Source organism: Taudactylus pleione, unplaced genomic scaffold (genome assembly GCF_031769625.1).
Source record: "Taudactylus pleione unplaced genomic scaffold, aTauple2 ptg000269l, whole genome shotgun sequence".
NCBI lineage: Eukaryota > Metazoa > Chordata > Amphibia > Anura > Myobatrachidae > Taudactylus > Taudactylus pleione.
In genome coordinates, this window is record NW_028284671.1 from 639,852 (window position 1) to 662,263 (window position 22,412).

General features: G+C 47.3%; 1 protein-coding gene across 5 annotated transcripts in view; it reads left to right on the top strand.

The window, feature by feature from the left end:
- LOC148513799 (pleckstrin homology domain-containing family S member 1-like) overlaps positions 1-22,412 on the top strand; it is a 110,429-nt gene that overhangs the window by 65,751 nt on the left and 22,266 nt on the right. For 2 of the 5 annotated variants that reach the window (XM_088481348.1, XM_088481352.1), the window contains 5 exons: positions 821-913; positions 1,225-1,329; positions 2,789-2,878; positions 3,213-3,307; positions 6,137-6,265. In XM_088481348.1, coding sequence (XP_088337474.1) covers positions 821-913; positions 1,225-1,329; positions 2,789-2,878; positions 3,213-3,307; positions 6,137-6,265 — 512 coding nt within the window. The remainder of the gene's footprint in view (positions 1-820; positions 914-1,224; positions 1,330-2,788; positions 2,879-3,212; positions 3,308-6,136; positions 6,266-22,412) is intronic. The other 3 variants (XM_088481350.1, XM_088481349.1, XM_088481351.1) reach the window with 3 other exon arrangements.

Consider the following 22,412-nt stretch of genomic DNA (forward strand, 5'->3'; position numbering starts at 1 on the left):
CCCCCAATGCAGTGCCCCCAGTAGTAGTCCCCCCCCAGTAGTAGTCCCCCCCAGTAGTAGTCCCCAATAGTGGTCCCTCCGATGCAGTGCCCCAATAATTCTCCTCTATGCAGTGCCCCCAGCAGTGCAGACAAAAACACATATGTAAAAAAAGAAGAAAAAAAAATACTTAACTGAATCCTGAATCCGGCTCCTGATCTTTATCTCAGGGGCGCCACACGCTGCCGGGCGCCTCCCTGCGTGCAGGAATCTCTCAAGTCCTGCGGCAGGGTCAGGTCTAACCTTAGCTTGTACGCAGCTTCGATGACACTCGATGTTCCCGATGTTTACGCTGTCAATCACGGCTAAGGCGGGCTCCTCTATGCATTGCTGGGTGTCTGCTCTTTGTGCTGTGGTCTCTGTGCGTATGCATTGATTAGTATATACTCGCAGCGGCTGGGTGCGTGCGCCTGCTAGCGTGCGTTCCTTGCTGAATCAGGCGCATAGGTCCTTTATGAGAGGAAGGAGAGAGATTCAGAAAACATTACAAAAGTTGGTCACTGTCGGTGTCATTGTGGCTTTATGCGACTAGTGCAGAGGTTCTCAAACTCGGTCCTCAGGACCTCCACACAGGTCATGTTTTGCAGGTAACCCAGCAGGTGCACAGGTGTACTCATTACTCACTGACATTTTAAAAGATCCACAGGTGGAGCTAATTATTTCACCTGTGATTCTGTGAGGAGACCTGTAAAACGTGCACTGTTTGAGGTCCTGAGGACCGAGTTTGAGAACCTGTGGACTAGTGTAATGCATGTATAATATATGGGATGCTTGTTTGCAGGGACGGGAGAGATCATTCACAGACCCAGGCACATGCAAAGGAAATCAGGGCAACGTCAATCAGCTGCCTCTCAAAAATTTTACCTTACAGCCAGTGAGTATTACAGACCATATATATTCACACAAATGCTTTTCATTTATTTTTTTTTTTTAAGTATTGAGATTATTTCTCAGTCAGAAATGTGGTTAAAATAGAATAAGTATATTAAAATAAATAAAGAACATGCTATGACTTCTGTGACTGGCAGACCACTGTAACATAAGATGAGACATTGTATACTAGTTATAGTTGTAATTAAATTATTGCACTCTAATGCATCTTGAGATTGGAAGCTCTCAGGTCTCATACATTGATAAGGTAGAGAAACGCTGTTGTAGTAAATATTGTGTCCTTTGTTACTGTAGAACGCAGTGAGCCAGGAGTCAGACAGAAAGAGATCCTTCACACACTCAAACTGTTTATCAGAATGGACAGAGATAAGAAGAGTCTCTGACGCATACTCGGACCAGGTGAGGGAACACATCCACCCACACAGATCCCCACCCATCTCCCTGGCCATATTAACGAATGGGAAGCATCACTTTAAGACAGGGATGGGGAACCTCAGGCTTGGGGGCCGTATAAAGCCTGCGGAATCATTTGGTCTGGCCTCAGAGCTTTTTTCTGCTAGCCTCATCTGGTTAAAAGGATGTCTAGATTGGCACCCTACAGCCAGAATCTATGCAGCAGTACCGCCTGTAGCGTTCTTAGGATGCTTCAGATGGTCACACCGCTGCCCTTACAGCTCCCCGGAGCTCTGGGTATTGCTGTAATCACCGGCGATTGTGGCCCCGTCCGTGTGACGCCATACGGAGGGGCGTGGCCTGCACTGGGCCCACAATTAATGTTATAGATAGATAGATATATATTTATATATCTATCAAAATGACCCCCGACAGAAAAAAGGTTCCCCACCCCTGCTTTAAGAGATCACTTCCTTATGATTTAAATACGGCATCTTACAGTGATTCAGTAATTGTTACGTACTTAGAGGTACATAGAATATTTGATGTGGAAACTCATTATCCAGAAAGTTTCCCCCCCAAAAAAACAGAAAGATAAAAATTATAACGAATGTTAGTTTGGTGACGTCAGGTAAGTAGATATGATGACTTAGCTCCGCCTCGTGCGTCACTGTGAGGAGCTCTGCTACACAAGATAATGAGGGTAATGTCACTTACAGTAATGATTACTAAGCTCCTGCTCCAACAGTCACAGTAAGGAGCGCTACTAGACAAGATAATGAGGAGAACTTCATATACACAGACATGATTACTAAGCTCCTCCTCAGACTGTCACTGTGAGGAGCGCTGTTATACAAGATAATGAGGGGAATGTCATATACAGAAACATGATTACTAAGCTCCTGCTCCGACAGTCATTGTAAGGAGCATTGTTAAACGAGATAATGAGGGCAATTTCATATATACAGTCATGATTACTAAACTCCTCCGATAGTCACTGCGAGGAGCTCTGCTACACAAGATAATGAGGGAAATGTCATACACAGAACCATGATTACTAAGCTCCTCCTCTGACTGTCACTGTGAGGAGCGCTGTTATACAAGATAATGAGTCGTGATTACTAAGCTCCTCCTCTGACTGTCACTGTAAGGAGCGCTGCTACACAAGATAACGAGGGTAACATCACATACAGTCATGAGTACTAAGCTCCTCCTCCTACTGTCACTGTGAGGAGCTCTGCTACACTACATCATTTGTTCATACAGGAAGAATCATGTGCGTAAATGGGTGTTACACGAGCAGCAGTTTAGATAAAGAAATAGTTGTAATTATTTGAGGGCTGGCTTTAAAAGTACACAGGACTTTGAAATGACATTTTTACCAAAGGACACACACAACTCTAGTCCACGCCATCTGTAAACGGTCACCAAAGCCATCCCTTCACTTTCTGGATCTACGTTACAGGGCTATTCAGGGAGCTCCACAATAAGTGGCGACACTACGGATGGTGCCGATGACAGCAAACCAGAGGATATCTATGACACACCACGACCTGTACGTACGGTAATACACTCTATCCCAGTGGTTCTCAAACTCGGTCCTCTGGACCCCACACAGGTCATGTTTTCTAGGTTACCCAGCAGGTGCACAGGTGTACTCATTACTCACTGATACATTTTAAAAGATCCACAGGATGGAGCTAATTAATTCACTTGTGATGCTGTAAAGAGACCTAGAAAACTATCACTGTTTGGGGTCCTGAGGAGCGAGTTTGAGAACCTGTTGTCTATCCCATCTTCCTGCGTGCCTACACTGCTAAGTCACTCGTAGGTTCTGATATCAGACGGTGGATTGTGCATAGTGGTGAAATATACTTTATCTTTATCAGCAGAGCAAACGAGAGTCAGAGAGCTCTGCTGACCAGGAGGTAACCAGCGACCTCGATTCATCAGACGAAGAGATCTACGTAAGGATGGGCTCAGTGTAAGTATGATTAAGCTACTGTAGGCCATTGGCTAGAGGTTGAGCCAGCTGAGCAATCCTATCACTGGGGGGAATTCAATTGTTTTTTCATGGTGTCAGGGGCGGATTGGGCCACCGGGTCGGTTCCCGCTGGGCCGGTCTCCACAGTGTCCGGCAGCACGGTGTTTTTACCTGTGATAAACTTGTGTTTAGGTGTGATAAAATTTAGTCGCTATGCAATTGAACATTTTTTGGTCGTGATAATTGTGATTTATCACGCCTAAAATTTCAGCCTATCTGTAACATGGCCAGGGCTATTCAATTGTTGTAAATTTGGCGTGATAAAAAATATTGGTCGACCTATTTTTCACTTTATCACCGGTCAGTTCTCACCAGCCCTAGAGGGTGTGAATTTTGAATAAAAAGTATTTTAATATTAGAATTTTATTAAAAATTAACTGGTATGCTATTTCTGAAGGTTGAATATCATTGATTTAATCAAATATTTCAATAAAATGACTTTTTGTAGGGACAGTGGCCCTGATTCAGAGCTGGACGCAATTAGCGCTCGCTCTGAATCAGGGCTTCTTTTTTTTTTTTATGGAGCGGCCACCTGTACGCTCGCATTGCTGTGGGTTGCCACCCACAGCTAATGCGAGCGACCATGATGATGGTCGCGATGGTCAAGACCATCGGGCTTGCGACGAGACCCTTGTGGTAGGGTCTCGTGGCAGCAAGCCCCAGAGAGCTTTCGGCTCTAACAGAGCCGAAAGCTCTCCCACTGACATCACTTGTGATGTCAGTGGGGCCGCCCCCAGACGATAGGTTTTCTCATGGGAACGCCTCCATCTGGGCAGCCATCCCCCCGGCCCGCCCACCAAAGGGAGCGTGCTGTCACTCAACATCGACAGCATGCCCCCTTTGGTGCGAGACCCGGAGCGACGGATTACCCGTCGCTATCCGGGTCTCGCGCATGCGCACGATGGAGCCGGCTCTGTCGTGTGCATGCGCTCTGGGCCACATCGACCCGGTTGCGAGCGCATAGCGCTCGCGACTAGCTCTGAATCAGGCCCGAAGTACATGGAAAAAGTAAGCCGTGTGGGGAGTGGGAAGGTGATCAGGATGTAGCCGATGGGTTGGGTATGAAATCCCGGCTGTCGGGATGCTACGGGTCAGAATACCAACAACAGCATCCCGACACCCATAAGGAATCAAGATAATTCTAACCCTTACCCCTACCCTAATCCTCCCTCCCCGGTGCCTAACCCTTCCCCTAGTACCTAACCCTTTGGGATGATGCAGTGCCCCTATATACAGTTACACCAGTAGTGCTCCTTATGCTATGCCCCCTTATACAGTGCCCCCACTAGTACCCCTCATCCAATGCAACCTTATACAGTGCCCCCAGTAATGGTCCTCCCTATGCAATGCCCCTTATAGAGAGCCACCTTTAGAGGTCCTCCCAATGCAGTGCCCCTTATAGAGTGCCCCCAGTAGTGCCTCATATAGGATGCCCCCAGTAGTCCTCCCCCTATGCAGTGCCCCCCTATACATTTCCCCAGGTAGTGGTCCCCCCTATGCAGTGCCCCTTATGCCTCCAGTAGTGGTTCTCCCTATGCAATGCCCCTTATAGATTGCCCCCATTGGAGGTCCTCCCGATGCAGTGCCCCTTACAGAGTGCCCCCATTAGTGGTCCCAGTAGTGTTCCCCCCTATTTCACTAGTAGTGCCCACAGTTTACGTTCTCCCTGTGCAGTGCCGAGTGCCCCCAGTAGTGTTTCCAGTGCCCCTTATAGTGCCCTCAGTTTAGGTCCTCCTTATGACGTGCCCCCAATAGCGTCCCCCATATGTATTGTCCCTTAGAGTGCCCCCAGAAGTGGTCCCCCATGCCCGTTATAAATACACAAACAAATATAATACCTTAATCCTCGCTCCTGTACCCGCCGGCCGCACCTCTGTCCTCCAATGTCTCTTCACCCTCGGCGGGAGCTGGAAGGCTGGCTCTAGAGTGAGCTCCTGTCCGTCTCCGCCCGTGGGTGTTTGGCTGCTAAAACAAGTTTGTATTAGCAGCCAAGCACCCACAGGTGGAGCAGGGGCTGGAGCTCACCCTTCCGGCTCCCAGCTTCTGCCGTGGGTGAAATACGATACTTACCTTGATCCCCGCTCCTGCACCCGCCGCCGCCGTCCGCAACTCTGTCCTCCCACGTCTCTTCACCCACGGCGGGAGCCGGAAGGCTAGCTTGGGAGTGAGCTCCAGCCCCGCTCTGCCCGTGGGTGCTTGTGGGTGAAGAGACGATGGAGGACAGAGTTGCCGACGGTGGCGGTGGGTGCAGGAGCGGGGATCAAGGTAAGTATCGTATTTGTTTGTATATTGGTAACAGGCATGGGACACCACTTCTGTGGACTCTAAGGAACAATACATATGGGGGGACTGTACTGGGGGGCACTACTATGGCCATTTCATAGTGAGGACCTAAACTGGGGGGCACCAGTATTTTGGATTGTAGTGCGCTGTGCACTACACACAGGTTACCTTAACGTCGGGAAGCTGGGTCTGGCTTAGCGCACATTTAACAAGGCGTGCAGAAAGGTTCATCGCCGCCCACCCAGTTTACACGCCCACATGACACACATTTGAATTGTGACCTAACCAGCAGGCTGGCTAGCCGCGATGACGGGGAAGAAACAGTGAAATAGCACGCCCCAAAAAAACCAATTGAATTCCCCTCTATGTCTCGTGTTTGTTAGAGCTCGGTGGTTTATGTGGACGTTCTCAGCTATCATTCAGCCCATCATTAAATTGCTGTCGAGCTGTCCACTACCAGTATAATTACACTTATTCCTTACTCAGGTTTGCCAAAGAGACTATCGACTGTCCACCAAAGCCACCGCGGCAGACCTCCAAACTCACAGACCCACACAGGTACCGCAGAATCCAGGGAAGCAGACTGAAGAGAGCTTACATTCTAAAACTGATGTAGTAAGTGCATCTGAGTAGGTATACTATAACTGACATACTGCTATAAGGGAGGACACGCAATATTTTGAATATTACATTAAACATTGTTTTTTCAAGCCGCATAGTGGCTGCGTTTCATATGAAGGGTACACTTCCATTTTTTTTTTAAGCAGTTAGTTAGGGTTCTTAAATTAAAAATGAAATAAATAAATTACATTAAAAGGAAAAAGAGGGAATATACATATATATATATATATATATATATACACACATATACACAAAACTCAGCACTCGCCATTGTTAAATCACTCAACATAGTACATAAATAATGGGGTTTTGGTTCATGGATTGATCAATGCATATAAGCCTGCAGCCCACATCACGGGACCCCACTTCTCTGCAGGTCCTACACTATCTGTCATACTTATGGGAACCTGGTAGCTGCTATCACAGAGTTTAAACTGAAAACATGTTAACTGGTTTAAAGCTCACCTGCCAACTAACTTATGGCTTTTCAAGGTAAAACAGTCACCAAACACAGCTCCTATCATACTAACAAGAAGGCAGCTGACACAGGAGTGCATGAGAAAGCTGTGATCACAAAAAGGCTAATATAAATATTAAACCAAATAAACAAAGTCATAAAACCACTGCACTCGCCACTCCTAGATTTAGGGTGCAAACCTGCACTCGCCATTCCCAGGCCTGGGGTGCAAAGTGACCGTTGACCACATTGCTTAAATAAATAAAAACACAAAACTCAGCACTCACCATTGTTAAAACACTCTTGATCAATGCATTTAAGCCTGCAGCATATATATATATATCTATATATATATATATATATATATTAGGGGTGAGCGGGTTCGGATTTCTGAAATCCGAACCCCCCCGAGCCCCCCCGATCCGAGTCCGATCCGAGTCAGGCTCGACTTTTCCCGCCTGATTCGGATCTGAAATCGAGGCAAAACGTCATCATCCCGCCTTCCGAGTCTCGCGGGTTTTGGATCCTATATAAGGTACCCGCGTCGGCGCCATTTTCTCACTCGGCTGTGGACAGTGAAGAGGGAGGGTGGGAGTTAGGGCTGTGTAGTGTAGTGTAGTGTAGTGCTGCTGTTGTCCACTACTTCAAAGTCCATAGGGGCTGGCTGTGTTGTGCTGTGCTGCTGTTGTTAATAGGGGCTGTGTCCACTACTTCAAAGTCCATAGGGGCTGGCTGGACTGTGTTGTGCAGTCAGTTCTCCATAGGGGCTGTGTCCACTCCAAAGTCCTGTGCAGTGTCCCAGTCCTAAAGGAGTGCTGTAGTGTTGTCCAGGGGGTGCTCTGTCCATCAGGGGTGCTCCCCCCAAGTGCTAAAAAAATAATATATTTTCTGTGTTTGTGAATTGTGTGCGCAGTAGCCGCACGTGCATCAACAAAGTAGTGCCAAGCGTGCGCCTGTGTCATAAGTAAAGGGCCGGCTGGCTTGACCGTTAAAGGGTGCTGTAACCCCCGAAAGTACACTCCAGTCCAAACCAAAAAAAAATTATTTTCTGTGTTTGTGAATTGTGTGCGCAGTAGCCGCACGTGCATCAACAAAGTAGTGCCAAGCGTGCGCCTGTGTCATAAGTAAAGGGCCGGCTGGCTTGACCGTTAAGGGTGCTGTAACCCCCGAAAGTACACTCCAGTCCAAACCAAAAAAAAAATTATTTTCTGTGTTTGTGAATTGTGTGCGCAGTAGCCGCACGTGCATCAACAAAGTAGTGCCAAGCGTGCGCCTGTGTCATAAGTAAAGGGCCGGCTGGCTTGACCGTTAAGGGTGCTGTAACCCCCGAAAGTACACTCCAGTCCAAACCAAAAAAAAAATTATTTTCTGTGTTTGTGAATTGTGTGCGCAGTAGCCGCACGTGCATCAACAAAGTAGTGCCAAGCGTGCGCCTGTGTCATAAGTAAAGGGCCGGCTGGCTTGACCGTTAAAGGGTGCTGTAACCCCCAAAGTACACTCCAGTCCAAACCAAAAAAAAAATTATTTTCTGTGTTTGTGAATTGTGTGCGCAGTAGCCGCACGTGCATCAACAAAGTAGTGCCAAACGTGCGCCTGTGTCATAAGTAAAGGGCCGGCTGGCTTGACCGTTAAGGGTGCTGTAACCCCCGAAAGTACACTCCAGTCCAAACCAAAAAAAAAATTATTTTCTGTGTTTGTGAATTGTGTGCGCAGTAGCCGCACGTGCATCAACAAAGTAGTGCCAAGCGTGCGCCTGTGTCATAAGTAAAGGGCCGGCTGGCTTGACCGTTAAGGGTGCTGTAACCCCCGAAAGTACACTCCAGTCCAAACCAAACAAAAAATTATTTTCTGTGTTTGTGAATTGTGTGCGCAGTAGCCGCACGTGCATCAACAAAGTAGTGCCAAGCGTGCGCCTGTGTCATAAGTAAAGGGCCGGCTGGCTTGACCGTTAAGGGTGCTGTAACCCCCGAAAGTACACTCCAGTCCAAACCAAAAAAAAAATTATTTTCTGTGTTTGTGAATTGTGTGCGCAGTAGCCGCACGTGCATCAACAAAGTAGTGCCAAGCGTGCGCCTGTGTCATAAGTAAAGGGCCGGCTGGCTTGACCGTTAAGGGTGCTGTAACCCCCGAAAGTACACTCCAGTCCAAACCAAAAAAAAAATTATTTTCTGTGTTTGTGAATTGTGTGCGCAGTAGCCGCACGTGCATCAACAAAGTAGTGCCAAGCGTGCGCCTGTGTCATAAGTAAAGGGCCGGCTGGCTTGACCGTTAAAGGGTGCTGTAACCCCCAAAGTACACTCCAGTCCAAACCAAAAAAAAAATTATTTTCTGTGTTTGTGAATTGTGTGCGCAGTAGCAGCACGTGCATCAACAAAGTAGTGCCAAACGTGCGCCTGTGTCATAAGTAAAGGGCCGGCTGGCTTGACCGTTAAGGGTGCTGTAACCCCCGAAAGTACACTCCAGTCCAAACCAAAAAAAAAATTATTTTCTGTGTTTGTGAATTGTGTGCGCAGTAGCCGCACGTGCATCAACAAAGTAGTGCCAAGCGTGCGCCTGTGTCATAAGTAAAGGGCCGGCTGGCTTGACCGTTAAGGGTGCTGTAACCCCCGAAAGTACACTCCAGTCCAAACCAAACAAAAAATTATTTTCTGTGTTTGTGAATTGTGTGCGCAGTAGCCGCACGTGCATCAACAAAGTAGTGCCAAGCGTGCGCCTGTGTCATAAGTAAAGGGCCGGCTGGCTTGACCGTTAAGGGTGCTGTAACCCCCGAAAGTACACTCCAGTCCAAACCAAAAAAAAAATTATTTTCTGTGTTTGTGAATTGTGTGCGCAGTAGCCGCACGTGCATCAACAAAGTAGTGCCAAGCGTGCGCCTGTGTCATAAGTAAAGGGCCGGCTGGCTTGACCGTTAAAGGGTGCTGTAACCCCCAAAGTACACTCCAGTCCAAACCAAAAAAAAAATTATTTTCTGTGTTTGTGAATTGTGTGCGCAGTAGCCGCACGTGCATCAACAAAGTAGTGCCAAACGTGCGCCTGTGTCATAAGTAAAGGGCCGGCTGGCTTGACCGTTAAGGGTGCTGTAACCCCCGAAAGTACACTCCAGTCCAAACCAAAAAAAAAATTATTTTCTGTGTTTGTGAATTGTGTGCGCAGTAGCCGCACGTGCATCAACAAAGTAGTGCCAAGCGTGCGCCTGTGTCATAAGTAAAGGGCCGGCTGGCTTGACCGTTAAGGGTGCTGTAACCCCCGAAAGTACACTCCAGTCCAAACCAAACAAAAAATTATTTTCTGTGTTTGTGAATTGTGTGCGCAGTAGCCGCACGTGCATCAACAAAGTAGTGCCAAGCGTGCGCCTGTGTCATAAGTAAAGGGCCGGCTGGCTTGACCGTTAAGGGTGCTGTAACCCCCGAAAGTACACTCCAGTCCAAACCAAAAAAAAAATTATTTTCTGTGTTTGTGAATTGTGTGCGCAGTAGCCGCACGTGCATCAACAAAGTAGTGCCAAGCGTGCGCCTGTGTCATAAGTAAAGGGCCGGCTGGCTTGACCGTTAAGGGTGCTGTAACCCCCGAAAGTACACTCCAGTCCAAACCTAAAAAAAAATTATTTTCTGTGTTTGTGAATTGTGTGCGCAGTAGCCGCACATGCATCAACAAAGTAGTGCCAAGCGTGCGCCTGTGTCATAAGTAAAGGGCCGGCTGGCTTGACCGTTAAAGGCTGCTGTAACCCCCGAAAGTACACTCCAGTCCAAACCAAAAAAAAATTATTTTCTGTGTTTGTGAATTGTGTGCGCAGTAGCCGCACGTGCATCAACAAAGTAGTGCCAAGCGTGCGCCTGTGTCATAAGTAAAGGGCCGGCTGGCTTGACCGTTAAGGGTGCTGTAACCCCCGAAAGTACACTCCAGTCCAAACCTAAAAAAAAATTATTTTCTGTGTTTGTGAATTGTGTGCGCAGTAGCCGCACGTGCATCAACAAAGTAGTGCCAAGCGTGCGCCTGTGTCATAAGTAAAGGGCCGGCTGGCTTGACCGTTAAGGGTGCTGTAACCCCCGAAAGTACACTCCAGTCCAAACCAAAAAAAAAAATATTTTCTGTGTTTGTGAATTGTGTGCACTGTGGCTGCACGTGCATCAACAAAGGAGCAGCGCCAAGCGTGCGCCTGTGTCCCATAAGTAAAGAGCCGGCTGGCTCATTTCTTAAAGGGTGGTGTAACCCACAAAGTGCACTACTCTCCAGCAAAAATAAAATAATATTTTCTGTGTTTGTGTGCGCTTTAGCCGCACGTATATATATCAATATAACATAAATGGAGGACCAAACTTTCTCCGATAAAAATAAAATAGGGAAAGATCAAGAACCTCTTCCTCCTAGTGCTGTTGCTGCTGCTGGGAGTTGTTCATCATCCCAGAGAGGAAGTAGGAACATCACTACTTTTACTAAACAATTGACCCTCCAACAGTCTCTAGCGATGAGGATGAAGTACGACAGCAGTCATCCTGAAGCAAAATGTATAACTGAGGCCTTGACTGCTATGTTGGTGTTAGACGTGCGTCCGGTATCCGACATTAGTGCAGTGGGATTTAGACAATTGATGGAGGTAGTGTGTCCTCGGTTCCAAATCCCGTCTAGATTCCACCTGCATCCTCAAAGCAGCAGCGACAAGCGTGCGTCTGTCTGTTAAAGGGTGGTGACACCCTCAAAGTGTGCTACACAAACAATAAAAATATTCTTCTTCTTTTTTCTGTCTATGTGAATTGTGTGGGCTGTAGCCGCACCTGCATCCTTAAAGCAGCAGCGACAAGCGTGTGTCTGTCTGTTAAAGGGTGGTGACACCCTCAAAGTGTTCTACACAAACAATTAAAATATTGTTCTTTTTTTTTCGGTCTTTGTGAAATGTGTGGGCTGTAGCCGCACCTGCATCCTTAAAGCAGCAGCGACAAGCGTGCGTCTGTCTGTTAAAGGGTGGTGTAACTCTCAAAGTGTTCCAAAAAATAAAAAACTATTTTTTTAATGTGTTTGTGACTTGTGTGCGATGTAGCCACACTTGCATCCTCAAAGCAGCAGCGACAAGCGTGCGTCTGTCTGTTAAAGGGTGGTGACACCCTCAAAGTGTGCTACAGAAACAATTAAAATATTTTTCTTTTTTTTTCTGTCTATGTGAATTGTGTGGGCTGTAGCCGCACCTGCATCCTTAAAGCAGCAGCGACAAGCGTGCGTCTGTCTGTTAAAGGGTGGTGACACCTCAAAGTGTTCTACACAAACAATTAAAATATTGTTCTTTTTTTTTCGGTCTTTGTGAAATGTGTGGGCTGTAGCCGCACCTGCATCCTTAAAGCAGCAGCGACAAGCGTGCGTCTGTCTGTTAAAGGGTGGTGACACCTCAAAGTGTTCTACACAAACAATAAAAATATTCTTCTTCTTTTTTCTGTCTTTGTGAATTGTGTGGGCTGTAGCCGCACTTGCATCCTCAAAGCAGCAGCGACAAGCGTGCGTCTGTCTGTTAAAGGGTGGTGTAACCCTCAAAGTGTGCTCCACAAACAATAAAAATATTGTTCTTTTTTTTTTGGTCTTTGTGAAATGTGTGGGCTGTAGCCGCACCTGCATCCTTAAAGCAGCAGCGACAAGCGTGCGTCTGTCTGTTAAAGGGTGGTGTAACTCTCAAAGTGTTCCAAAAAATAAAAAACTATTTTTTTAATGTGTTTGTGACTTGTGTGCGATGTAGCCACACTTGCATCCTCAAAGCAGCAGCGACAAGCGTGCGTCTGTCTGTTAAAGGGTGGTGACACCCTCAAAGTGTGCTACAGAAACAATTAAAATATTGTTCTTTTTTTTTCTGTCTATGTGAATTGTGTGGGCTGTAGCCGCACCTGCATCCTTAAAGCAGCAGCGACAAGCGTGCGTCTGTCTGTTAAAGGGTGGTGACACCTCAAAGTGTTCTACACAAACAATTAAAATATTCTTCTTCTTTTTTCTGTCTTTGTGAATTGTGCGGGCTGTAGCCGCACTTGCATCCTCAAAGCAGCAGCGACAAGCGTGCGTCTGTCTGTTAAAGGGTGGTGTAACCCTCAAAGTGTGCTCCACAAACAATAAAAATATTCTTTTTTTTTTTCTGTCTTTGTGAATTGTGTGGGCTGTAGCCGCACTTGAATCCTCAAAGCAGCAGCAACAAGCGTGCGTCTGTCTGTTAAAGGATTACATCGGTGACAGCATCCAAGTAGGCATGTCAGACAGTCCGTACCTGTACTGGCAGGAAAAAGAAGCAATTTGGAGGTCCCTGTACAAACTGGCTCTATTTTACCTGAGTTGCCCCCCCTCCATTGTGTACTCCGAAAGAGTGTTTAGTGCAGCCGGGAACCTTGTCAGCGAAAGGCGTAGGAGGTTGCTTCCACAGAATGTGGAGAAGATGATGTTCATAAAATGAATTATCAACTCTTCCAGGGAGACCAGCCTCCAGAACGTACAGAGGGACCTGTGGTTCCAGCAGGGATGAATTAATACTCTGTGAGGATGAGGATGTACACACTGAAGAGGGTGAGGAATCGGTGGATGAGGAGGATGAGGATGACATCTTGCCTCCGTAGAGCCAGTTTGTGCAGGGACACATTAATTGCCAGCTTGTTTTGTGGGGGCCCAAACGAACCAATCATTTCAGCCACAGTTGTGTGGCAGACCCTGGCGCTGAAATGATTGATTTGTTAAAGTGTGCATGTCCTGTTTATACAACATAAGGGTGGGTGGGAGGGCCCAAGGACAATTCCATCTTGCACTTCTTTTTTTTCTTTGCATTATGTACAGTTTGGGGCCTAGTTTTTCTAACTGCCATCCTGTCTGCCACTGCAGTGTCACTCCTAGATGGGTCACGTGTTTGTGCCGCCCACTCGTGTCGCTTAGCATAGTCATCCAGCTACCTCGGTGCAACCTTTTGGACATGAAAACACTATTGTGAGGTGTGAGGTGTTCAGAATAGACTGGAAATGAGTGGAAATTAAGGTTATTGAGGTTAATAATAGCATAGGAGCAGAGAAACCAACAAATTCTGTGATTTTAGCTGTTTTTATGCTTTTTTAAAAAAAAATACAGATCCAAAACACAAAACCCAGAACCCAAAACACGGAAGGGTGGTTTTGGCAAAACCAATCCAGATCCAAAACACGAAGAAAGATCCAGATCCAAAACCAAAACACAAAACACGAAAAGTGGCCGGTGCACACCCCTAATATATATATATATATGTATATATGCAGTGCTATTTTTCAGTAGGAACAAGCAGGGCCCAAATGTATTTTCCATAAGATAAGTTTTATTTTAAAGTCCCTTTTGAGTGCCTTCTTTTCAAAATTATATATATGTAAATACAGTCAGGTGCATAAATATTGGGACATTGACAGAATTGTCATATTTTGGCCTCTATTCACCACAATGACTTTGAAATGAAACAAACAAGATGTGATTTAACTGCAGACTTTCAGATTTAATTTGAGGGTAATTACATCCAAATCAGGACGGTGTAGGAATTACAACGGTTTCTATATGTGCCTCCCACATTTTAAGGGGCCAAAAGTAATGGGACAAACTAAACAATCCTAAATCTAACTTTCACCTTTTTAATACTTTGTTGCAAATCCTTTGCAGGCAATTAACAGCCTGAAGTCTGGAAGGCATAGACATCACCAGACGCTGGGTTTCATCCCAGGTGATGCTCTGCCAGGCCTCTACTGCCAGGGCCGGCAACAGAAATCTCGTGGCCTGGTACACTGATGTCTCTGGGGGCCCATGCTTCTCACCATCACTCCTGATCCTGCACATCCCTCCCCTGCATGTGTGATATGTGAAGCATGAGAATGTTAACTGAAAGATATACCGGCCTTTACATAAAGTAATAATACACTATGGTTTACCTCACGGTCTCTCTGTCACTAACGATGTAGGCTGTAGGTCTTGTCTGCCGTCTCTTGCAAGGTCTTCTTAATGACAGTGCTGTGGATGTCTTAGGGGTAGGAGGGATGGTGTCTGCAGCCAGCCATTCTCAGTCCTCAACCCCTCATCACAATCCTGAGCTCAGAAGCCCTCCATCACCTTCTTAAATCCCCAGCCCCATTGTCACGCTGGGAGGTGGGTTTTTGAAAGCCGAGGTCTGAGGCTGCGGGAGGCGAAGGCGAGGGGTCTGGACGTATGATCTCCGCATCCACAAGTCTTGGTCGTTGGCTAGACCTAGTCAATGGTGCGGAATCTAACTCACAAGGAGGTGTTCGCCAGTGACCCCTCCGAGCGGGATATGGGCTTGTGCGGCTCCCTGTAAGCAGGTCGCGGTCCTTGACTTGGTGACCAAGGCCTGCAGGGAAAAAGAGAATAAAAACATCCGTGGCCCAAGGGTAATGCCTGGAATAGGCACGTGGGGAGTGGGATAGAACTCCTGGCTGGAGAAAGGCACTTGAGGTGTTGGCTAGAGAGGTGTGGAGATTTATTGGTAGGCTGAGGTAACAGCTGGATATCCCACGAAGTATATACCGGATTGCCAGCCAGAGATCATGCACTAGGGTGCAATGAGATGAAGGGTTAACCTGCACACAGGCTGTGATGGTGAAAGCACTGCGATGAGATGAAGGGTTAACTTGCAAACAGGCTGTGATGGTAAAAACTCTGCGATGAGATGAAGGGTTAACCTACACACAGGCTGTGATGGTGAAAGCTCTGCAATGAGATGAAGGGTTAACTTGTAAACAGGCTGTGATGATAAAAGCTCTGCGATGAAGGGTTAACTTGCACACAGGCTGTGATGGTAAAAGCACTGCAATGAGACGAAGGATTAACCTGCACACAGGATGTGATGGTGAAAGCACTGCGATGAGATGAAGGGTTAACTTGCAAACAGGCTGTGATGGTAAAAGCTCTGCGATGAGATGAAGGGTTAACCTGCACACAGGCTGTGATGGTGAAAGCACTGCGATGAGATGAAGGGTTAACTTGCAAACAGGCTGTGATGATAAAAGCTCTGCGATGAGATGAAGGGTTAACTTGCACACAGGCTGTGATGGTAAAAGCACTGCGATGAGATTAAGGGTTAACCTGCACACAGGCTGTGATGGTGAAAGCACTGCGAAGAGATGAAGGGTTAATTTGCACACAGGCTGTGATGGTAAAAGCACTGTGGTGAGATGGAGGGTTAACTTGCACACAGGCTGTGATGGTAAAAGCACTGCAATGAGATTAAGGGTTAACCTGCACACAGGCTGTGATGGTGAAAGCACTGCGAAGAGATGAAGGGTTAATTTGCACACAGGCTGTGATGGTAAAAGCACTGTGGTGAGATGGAGGGTTAACTTGCACACAGGCTGTTGATTAGTAAAGGCACTGTGGAGAGATGGAGGTTAAGCTTGCACACAGGCTGTTGATTAGTAAAGGCACTGTGGAGAGATGGAGGTTAGCTTTCACAAAGGCTGTTGATAGTAAAGGCACTGTGGTGAGATAGCTCAGAAGCTCTGGAAGAAACACACTGGAAGCACGGGAACCTGGAACGAGACTCCTCTAGTTACACTAGCGGCGACAATGATTGTTCAGGCAACTACCTGGAGCACAGGAGCCGGATATATACCCCTGGAAGCCTGCTGATAGGCCCACAGCGTCAGCTGACCAGCCGGGCCACTCAGGGAAGGAAGTACTGACATAGGGAAAGTGTCATGGCGGGGCGCCCATGATGGAAACTGAGATCCCCGCTCACCGGGTCGCCCGACACCACAACTACAGGGTGAATGCTCAGCTCCTCCCACGTCGCCGCGCCAGCCGCCCGACTGCCCGGGAAGTCAGAGGAAGCCGGCGGGATGGTAAGGGACGGCCAATCCCTGGCTGAACTCTGACAGTATCCCCCCTTTCAGGGTGGACACCGGACACTCACTGGGCTTACCAAGAAATTTGATGTGGAAGGCTCGAATTAATTGAGGTGCATGAACATCTGTGGCTCTGATCGAGGCCCTCTCCTCAGGACCATAACCCTTCCAATCAATGAGGTATTGGAGAATGTTGGATCTGAACCGAGAATCCAGAATCTTCCCAACTTCGAATTCTGTACCTTGAGAAGTTTGTACTTGAGGTAATTTAGGAGAGGTGGTTTGGAACCGATTTAACAAAAAAGGTCGCAATAGAGAAATATGAAAGGTATTAGATATCTTCAATTGAGGTGGGAGTTCCAATTGATATGCAACAGGGTTGATCACTCTGTGAATGCAGTACGGACCAATGAAGCGTGGGGCCAGCTTCATACTGGGAACTTTCAGTCGGATGTTGCTAGTAGATACCCAGACTTTATCTCCAACTCTCAGCAGAGGAACCGCGACCCGTCGTCTGTCAGCGAATCTTTTATAATTCTTGGATGATTGTTTCAACGAGGCATGTATCTTCTTCCAAATGGTTGAAAAAGATTCTACAACGTCAGTAACTGCAGGGACCTCCACCAAGGTAAATGTTGGAAATCTGGAATCCGGGGATGTTTACCAAACACAGTATAAAAAGGTGTGGAATTGGAGGAAGTGTGGTACTTGAAGTTATGTGAAAACTCGGCCCAAGGTAGTAAGTCCACCCAATCATCCTGTGAAGAGGACACAAAAAGTCTTATAAAGGTCTCCAGTTCCTGATTAACCCTCTCGGTTTGCCCGTTAGTTTGTGGGTGGTAAGCTGATGAGAATTTTAATTTGGTTCCACAAGCGCTGCATAAGGCCCTCCAAAACTTGGCTACGAATTGGACTCCTTGGTCGGAAACAATCTCTCTAGGAAGACCATGTAACCTAAAAATCTCTTTAACAAAAATTTTTGCCAAATGGGGAGCAGATGGCAGGCCTACTAATGGTATAAAATGCGCCATTTTTGAAAAACGATCCACCACTACCCATATGGTGTTATGTCCTTTGGAGCGTGGAAGCTCAGAGATAAAATCCATGGATATATGGGTCCAAGGAATAGTAGGAACGGGTAACGGGCATAGAAGACCTGCACTTTTTTTGCGAGAAACTTTATGCTGTGAGCAATTTAAACATGACAAAATAAATTCTTGAACATCTTTTCTCATCGAGGGCCACCAATAAGAACGCTGAAGAAACTTGTATGTTTTGAAGATACCAGAATGCCCAGCAAATAGAGAACTATGAGCCCAGGTTAACAACTTTTTCCGTAATTCGGGAGTCACAAAAATTTTCCCCGGAGGCGGAGTCAATATTTGAGTTGAAGACCATAGGATCCAGAATTGGGCGAGATCTTAGATGATCTTCTTCCTGTGTGTCGAGTAGAAAAGACCTGGGAGAGAGCATCTGCTTTTTTGTTCAAATTACCGGGGCGAAATTGAAGCTTAATGTTAAACCTTGAGAAGAACAAGGACCAGCAGGCCTGCATGGCATTTAAGCGATGAGCCGTATGAAGATAAATTAAGTTTTTATGGTCAGTAATAATGGTAACTGGAAACTTGGCCCCTTCCAGAAGATGACGCCACTCCATTAACGCCAGACGCATAGCTAGGAGTTCTTGATCTCCAATCACATAGTTTTTCTCTGCAGAGGAAAATTTACGAGAGAAGTATCCACATGGATGATTCTTCCCGTCACTGGAAATTTGGGATAATACCACCCCTACACCCACCGAAGAGGCAACCACTTCCACAAAAAATGGTCTATCCAGTTGGGGTTGGCAAAGGATAGGGGCAGTAGAGAATGCCTCTTTCAATCTCTGGAAGGCCAGTATGGCTGAGTCCGGCCACTGGGCTGGGTTAGCGCCCTTCCATGTGAGACTAGTAATGGGAGACACCAGAGTGGAAAAATTCAGTATGAATCGCCTATAATAGTTTGAAAATCCCAAAAAACGTTGGGTAGCTTTTAAAGATTTTGGTAATGGCCATTCAGAGATCGCTTTCAGTTTCTCTGGATCCATCTGAATGGCTTCTCCAGAAATTATATGTCCTAGGAAAGGAACTGTGGTTTGTTCAAAGAGGCACTTGGATAACTTTCCATAAAGGTGGTGTTTTCGAAGGCGAGCTAGAACTTCTCGAACATGTTGGCGGTGAGTTTGGAGATCCTTAGAAAAGATTAGAATATCATCTAAATAGACGATGACAAAGCTGTAGAGAATGTCCTGAAAGATTTCATTTACATAGCCTTGGAATATAGCCGGTGCATTGCAGAGTCCAAAAGGCATCACCAGATATTCGAAATGACCATCTCTGGTATTGAAGGCGGTCTTCCACTCATCCCCAGCTTTGATTCGTATCAAATTGTATGCCCCATGAAGATCTAGTTTAGAGAACACTTTAGCTCCACGGACCTTGTCGAAAAGCTCAGGAATTAAAGGTAAAGGATACCGATTTTTTACAGTAATTTGGTTGAGGCCACAGTAGTCTATATAGGGCCGGAGGCCTCCATCCTTCTTGCTCACAAAAAAGAACCCTGCCCCTGCAGGGAAAGTGGAAGGCCGTATGAACCTTTTGGCTAGATTTTCCTTAATGTAAGTTGCCATGGCAGCTGTTTCTGGAACTGACAAAGGATAGGTCCGGCCCCGAGGGGGAATCTTCCCCGGGAGAAGTTCTATTCCACAATCCCACGACCGATGAGGAGGGAGTTGATCAGCAGCCTGCTCGCAGAAGACATCGGCAAAATGTTGATATGCTTGTGATAGACTGGAGACAGAAGGATCTTTTGGCTTGTCGGTCGGGGGGGACTTTGCACCTGTACTGGGGTGCACAGAGTGGGTACGTACAGGAAGTACTTGGGTTAGGCACCGATGGAAACAGTTTGGTCCCCATGATACAATTTGCATATTGGACCAATCAAAAATAGGATTATGCTTCCTTAACCAAGGTAAACCCAGAACTAGCTCGTAAGCAGAGTTAGGAAGAATGAGGAATTCAATGGTCTCTTGGTGCAGGCAACCAACCCTGAGAGTCACGGGCTGGGATTTCAAGGATATGGATTCACCTAGCACGGTTTTTCCATCTACACCGGAGAACAGTAATTTGTCAGGTAAAGGTACCACCGAAATACCAAGGGACTGGATTAAAGATTTGGAAATAAAATTTCCAGCAGCACCGGAATCTATAAGGGCTTTAACATCCCTTGTCCTGAACTGGTGGGAAAGAGATACAGGCAATAAACTGTCAGTTAATTGGTAGTGCTTAAAAATGACCCCTAATTGAATGCTCCCGACATCAACTAGGGTCTCGCATTTCCCGCCAGCAGGGGACAATTCTTTAACATGTGCTCAGGGGCAGCGCAATAAAGACACAATTTATTTTGAAAGCGCCGATTGTGTTCGGACGTGGTTAGCCTGGTTCTGTTGATCTGCATAGGTTCCTCACCCCTGGAGTGGGGGAATAGGATTGACTTCCTGAGGCCGGACGATCTCGAGGGCGATCCCCATGACCTCTATTACCCCACCGCTCCCTATGGTGTAAATCAATCCTTATGCAGAGGGAAATAGTCTCAGAAAAAGACGTAGGTAAATCCCTGGATGCTAATTCGGCTTTCATCCTTTCAGACAACCCATGGAGGAAAGCTGCTTTGAGTGCTTCTTCGTTCCATCTAAGTTCTGATGCAAGGGTCTGAAACTGCACCACGTACTGTCCCACTGAGCGAGTACCTTGGCGGACACGGAGTAAGTCGAAGGAAGCAGAAACCGATCTGCCGGGCTCATCAAAAATCCGTTTGAAGGCTGTCACAAAGTCTTCGTATCTAGAAACTAACGGATCAGCCCGTTCCCAAAGAGGGGAAACCCAGTCCAATGCAGCCCCAGTCAGTAATGAAATTACATAGGTGACCTTGGACCGGGAGGTAGGGAAATTCTGGGGGAGGCACTCAAACTGGATTTCACATTGGTTTATGAAACCACGACAATGTTGTGGAGTACCGTCAAACCTTTCAGGGGTGGCCAAGAGGAGACGAGACTTCTGTGGCGTAGCCCCATGAGGTAACCATGGAGAACCAGCAGGAACGACAGGTGGCGGGGCCGTGGACATAGATGCCAGTGTATTTTGTATGGTCATTAACTGTCCAGACAATTCTTGTAGGTACTGAGCCACATGTCGCTGTGCCGTCTCTTGGTTATCCATACGGCTTCTTAACTCTTGAAGAGTCCCAGTACCTTGGGCACCTGTGGCTTCCATTTGGGCCTGAACAAACTGTCACGCTGGGAGGCGGGTTTTTCAAAGCCGAGGTCTGAGGCTGCGGGAGGAGGTTAAGGCGAGGGGCCTGGACATATGATCTCCGCATCCACAAGTCTTGGTCGTTGGCTAGACCTAGTCAATGGTGCGGAATCTAACTCACAAGGAGGTGTTCGCCAGTGACCCCTCCAAGCGGGATATGGGCTTGTGCGGCTCCCTGTAAGCAGGTCGCGATCCTTTGACTTGGTGACCAAGGCCTGCAGGGAAAAAGCGAATCAAAACACCCGTGGCCCAAGGGTAATGCCTGGAATAGGCACTTGGGGAGTGGGATAGAACTCCTGGCTGGAGAAAGGCACTTGAGGTGCTGGCTAGAGAGGTGTGGAGATTTATTGGTAGGCTGAGGTAACAGCTGGATATCCCACGAAGTATATACCGGATTGCCGGCCAGAGATCATGCACTAGGGTGCAATGAGACGAAGGGTTAACCTGCACACAGGCTGTGATGGTGAAAGCACTGCGATGAGATGAAGGGTTAACTTGCAAACAGGCTGTGATGGTAAAAGCTCTGCGATGAGATGAAGGGTTAACCTGCACAGGCTGTGATGGTGAAAGCTCTGCAATGAGATGAAGGGTTAACTTGCAAACAGGCTGTGATGATAAAAGCTCTGCGATGAGATGAAGGGTTAACTTGCACACAGGCTGTGATGGTAAAAGCACTGCGATGAGATGAAGGGTTAACCTGCACACAGGCTGTGATGGTGAAAGCACTGCGAAGAGATGAAGGGTTAATTTGCACACAGGCTGTGATGGTAAAAGCACTGTGGTGTGATGGAGGGTTAACTTGCACACAGGCTGTTGATTAGTAAAGGCACTGTGGAGAGATGGAGATTAAACTTGCACACAGGCTGCTGATTAGTAAAGGCACTGTGGTGAGATTGAGGTTTCTCTTGCAACAGACTGTTGATAGTAAAGGCACTGTGGTGAGATAGCTCAGAAGCTCTGGAAGAAACACACTGGAAGCACGGGAACCTGGAACGAGACTCCTCTAGTTACACTAGCGGTGACAATGATTGTTCAGGCAACTACCTGGAGCACAGGAGTCGGATATATACCCCTGGAAGCCTGCTGATAGGCCCACAGCATCAGCTGACCAGCCGGGCCACTCAGGGAAGGAAGTACTGACATAGGGAAAGTGTCATGGCGGCGCCCATGATGGAAACTGCGATCCCTGCTCACCGGGTCACCTGACACCACAGCTACAGGGTGAATGCTCAGCTCCTCCCACGTCACCATGCCAGCCGCCCGTCTGCCTGGGAAGTCAGAGGAAGCCTGCGGGACGGCCGATCCCTGGCTGAACTCTGACACCCATCACCTTCCTCTGCCCCCAGCCTGTCACCTCATGCCTCCAGCACTTTCTTCTGCCCCCATCACCTTCCTCTGCCCCCAGCCTGTCACCTCATGCCTCCAGCACTTTCTTCTGCCCCCGCCCCCAGCACCTTCTTATGCAACCAGCCCCTTCCTCTGTCCTCAGCTACCTTCACCTTCTTCCCCAGCAC